Source organism: Fulmarus glacialis, unplaced genomic scaffold, assembly GCF_000690835.1.
Source record: "Fulmarus glacialis isolate BGI_N327 unplaced genomic scaffold, ASM69083v1 scaffold20703, whole genome shotgun sequence".
Classification (NCBI taxonomy): domain Eukaryota; kingdom Metazoa; phylum Chordata; class Aves; order Procellariiformes; family Procellariidae; genus Fulmarus; species Fulmarus glacialis.
Window position 1 is genome coordinate 8,539 of NW_009201263.1, and position 4,108 is coordinate 12,646.

The following is a 4,108-nucleotide window of genomic DNA, read 5'->3' on the forward strand; positions in this document are numbered from 1 at the left end:
CAAGGGGCAGGAAAGCAATCTTCCAAGCAAAAGTCTGCTACAACTACACCGTGGCAATTTGGCACGAAGCTTTCTAAGCCTAACCTGCGCTCCTTCACAGCATCAAACCGCAACTGTCACCTTTAGTGCAAACATCTGAACTCTGGGGATTGCGAGGGAAGAGATCCGCGTGGAGCATAAGATGCAGGTGAGGAAGTTTAAGCTACAACCCAAGGGCCAAAGACTGCTCCAGCGTTTCCACAGATGTGCATGAAAGAAAGAATCTAGATGTTAAAATCTAACATTGTCTTCATCACAGAGAGAGAGGGGGGAAAAAAAAAAAAATCAAATCAAATCAGAGTCCTTGGCGGATCATTTCCAAACCAGTGCAATCAGTCACGCTCCGAACTTTAGCATCCAAATACAATGGACAGAAGAGGAGAACGTCTGTGTCTCGAGCAAGACTGTGCTGGTTACAAAGGCAGCTCTATGGCTCTGGAAGGGGAAGAGTCAGATGGCTCATTTCGCAGGCAGATTTTTTTTTTCCCCCCTCCCCAAAGAGGAGACGTCAGTACAGTAGATGGCAAATTCCACTTCATTTGGACACAAAAGTTCTGTCAAGTGCTGGGGACTGGCTTTTCCTGGGTCACAGGCTAGAAGCCAGACACCCAAGCAGAAAACGAGTTCATCTTCAGGCAGCTGGGAAAGGAGAAATGCGTTTCGAGGAAGTGAGAGGTTTAACGTTACCAAGGTGCAGGTGCAAAACGAAAAGCATTTCCCCTTCTTCCTGTTGTCTGAAATCTGAACACGGCAGCACAGTGCTTCAGCAGGGGAGTCGGTGGGTGTTCCCGCATTTTCGTCGCCAGCCGTCATTATTCCACTGAACATCCGAGGAAGAAACTAGATCTGGAAAGGCAAAAAGAAAGGTTTAAACAATTTAAAAGCTCAGCATTGTTTTTCTACTCTGACAAAGCATTAGGGTTTGAGCGGGCTGAGTGTCTCTGATGAGCTTTCAAATAAAACCAAGCTCTTTCTAACTGCCTGCCTGTTTTACTGTGCCTCAGGGACAAGTCTGGGAATTCCTGGCAAGGGAAACAAATTCCCAAAATATTGGTGAGACTAAGACTGGAGGCTCAAGCAGGCAAATCGTCTCGGTGGCATCCAGACGGGCTCCCCAGCCAGGCACGGCTGCAATCCGGGAAGGGAGAGAACTGAGCTTCCACTCCCAACGGTGCACTGCAGCGCGGCAGAGCTGACAACAAGCTGAGGACGACACTGCCTTGAGTTTTATATGCAAAATCCCCAACGACGTTCGAAAACGGCCATCGTCACGGTGCCCCAAACGCTGACAGCCTTCTGAAAGATTAAGTTTCAGCTTAGCTTTTTCAACATTTAAAAATTTGCTTTCCTTGTTGCCTCCTCTACCCATTGCAGAAAATAACTACAGACACGTCTGACTTCAAGGACAACAGGTGAAAAAAGTTTCAAGGGGAAGAACAAAGGGAATTCTCCCCGAATCCTACCCTTCCCCTGCTAAGAACTTCTTTGAAAAAGTCATTTGAGTCAGTGACAAACTATTCTTAACCACTCCTGAGCTCGAGACTCACAAATTCTGCTCTGCTTTAGCCCTCTCTGCCACCATTTCTCAGCATTATTGCTTCCATTTTCTGGCAAAACCCCATTTCCAGACTAAGAGCGGGGTTTTTGCTAAAAAACCCCAACACTTTCCAATACCAACCAAGTAGGGGCTTTGTGACCATTTCTATATATGAAAAGCCAATATAGTGCATTTACAGCATACACCAGGCACCGCAGTCCCTTCTCCCTGCCTGGCCGGCTCCCGGGGTGAGGAAGAACCCGTTTCGGGTAGATCTTACCTTTTGATCCAGTCTCTGATAATCGCCAGATTTGGGCCGTCGACCGCTTTTCGATCTTTTCCCTTCCAGAGCAAAAGCAATGATCTTTGGAAAGAGAAGTGGGGACAAGGTGAGTGTGACAGTAGCGACCAAATAAGCTTTTTCTCACTTCAAACGCAGGCGCTTTCTAATGGGCAACGACCAGCGTCACTTACCTCCTTCTAGTGACCACGTTTCATTTGAAAAAGCACTCGAAAGAAATAAATGCCAAAATATAAACCCTGCTCAGATCAAAAGCAGGCAATAATGAGGTTTGCTTAACATGCAGAAAACAATAAGAATTTGTTTTCTTTCTCCTACCTCAAAAATAGCTTTACAGGAGGAGAAAAAAACCAGCAAAAGACAGTTATATCATTTGAGCTGCATCGCCCCATGCAAGACTATTTAAGGACAAGTCTTCTGCAACCTGCTATAGAAAACTCATTGTCAGCGAGAAAAGACAGGGTAACTCCAGACATCTTTTCCTTTTCACCTCTCTCAGCTGAAAATAACCGCTAGAGCCGAGGCCACCCAATTTCCATAGAGATTTGACCCCTTTCCTAGTTACAACACCCCCTCTGCTCCTCCCACGGCTCGAATAACCAAACCCACGCCATGCAGCAAGCGGGAGGTATTGGCAAGAAGCAAAAATCAGGGTGAGGGGAAAAGTCTTCAACCGAGCAGGTCCCAATCTGCAGCGGTGACCGGCGAGAGGAAAGGAAAACTCCTAAACCGCAGGGGAGATGTCGAGCCTGGGTAAGGAGCACAGCCACTCACCTTGCGTTTGTTGTGATACGCCACGTATAAGGCGGCAACGACAATCGCCGTGGTCACCAGATAGGCGAAGAAGTGGCTGCTCTCTGACTGGTCCCTGGGAGGAGAAGGGATGCTCTTCTCTCTCTCATTAAAGGAGGAGGCATCGTTGCCTTCTTTAGCCCCATCCTCTTCCTCTCCAGGGCTTTCTCCATTGTCTAAAAGGTTGTTGCCCTCATTAGCGGAGGAAGTTGATTGTGGTGATGCATTTTTGTCCTTCGATGAGCCCATCTGATTACCCTGGTTGTTGGCCTGGTTATCGTCATTACTGCCCTGGTTCTTGCCGTTGCTGCCCTGATTCTCGGTGTTGCTGTCCCGGTTCTCGGTGTTGCTGCCCTGATTCTCGGTGTTGCTGTTCCGGTTGTCGGTGTTGGTGCCCCGGTTCTCGGTGTTGCTGTCCCGGTTCTCGGTGTTGCTGCCCTGATTCTCGGTGTTGCTGTCCCGGTTCTCGGTGTTGCTGCCCGTTTTGCTGCCCTGGTTCTCGGTGTTGCTGTCCCGATTCTCGGTGTTGCTGGCCCGATTCTCGGTGTTGCTGTCCCGATTCTCGGTGTTGCTGTCCCGATTCTCGGTGCTGCTGCCCTGGTTCTCGGTGCTGCTGCCCTGGTTGTTGCCCTGGTTATTGCCGTTACTGCCCTGGTTGTTGTCCTGGTTATTGACGTTACTGCCCTGGTTGTTGCCCTCGTTCTCGTTGTTGCTGCCCTGGTTTGCGTTGTTGCTGCCCTGGTTGTTGTCCTGGTTACTGCCGTTACTGCCCTGGTTGTTGCCCTCGTTCTTGGTGTTGCTGTCCCCGTTCTCGGTGTTGCTGCCCTGGTTGTTGCCCTGGTTTGCGTTGTTGCTGCCCTGGCTGCTGTCCTGGTTCTGGTTCTTGCTGTCCTGGTTGTTGCTGTCGCTGCCCTGGTTGTTGCCCTCGTTCCTGTTATTACCCTGGTCCTGGTGGTTGCCCTCCTGGTTCTTGTTGCTGCTGTCCTGGTTGCCGTCCTGGTTCTTGTCATTGCCGTCCTGGTTCTTGTCGCGGTTCTGGTGGTCGCCGCCCTGATTCTGGTGGTCGCCGCCCTGGTTCTGGTGGTCGCCGCCCGCTGTGGCTGTTGGCCTGGTTACCAGCACCGCCGCCTTCTTGGTTGGTTTGGTAACTTGTGTTGTTGCCTTGGACACTCTGGCCACCATCACTCTGAGTGTTGACTTGGCCACCGCCACTCTGGCCAGCCTGGCCACCAGTCTGCCTCTCCATGCTGCTACCTGGGCTAGACACATTCATGCCATTCTGGTCCTTATCTGCCATCTCTTTGTTACTTGTGTCCGAGTTGGGGGCTCCGTTCTTGGGTGGATCCGATCCGGTGTGCTGCTCTTCGTTCCTTTTGGAGGTATTTGTGGCCTCATTCCTTTGGGTTTCCAGGCTGTTATGTGCTCCCTGCTGGTCGGAT

At 50.4% G+C, this 4,108-nt stretch overlaps 1 protein-coding gene across 1 annotated transcript; it reads right to left on the reverse strand.

The window, feature by feature from the left end:
* Positions 1–879: 879 nt before the first annotated feature.
* Positions 880–3,851, reverse strand: TGOLN2 (trans-golgi network protein 2). Its single transcript, XM_009573889.1, has 3 exons — positions 2,652–3,851; positions 1,857–1,940; positions 880–885 (listed from the first exon to the last, which is right to left on the reverse strand). Exons 1-3 carry the CDS (start codon positions 3,849–3,851, stop codon positions 880–882), a joined length of 1,290 nt encoding a protein of 429 aa, XP_009572184.1.
* Positions 3,852–4,108: the final 257 nt, after the last annotated feature.

Bases quoted from the DNA above. Each gene is read 5' to 3' on its own strand.
- TGOLN2 (XM_009573889.1), bottom strand. From the start codon at position 3,851: ATGGTGGCCAGAGTGTCCAAGGCAACAACACAAGTTACCAAACCAACC. The intron at 1,941-2,651 runs GTGAGTGGCTGT...CTCTTTCCAAAG, and splicing joins CGTATCACAACAAACGCAAG to ATCATTGCTTTTGCTCTGGA.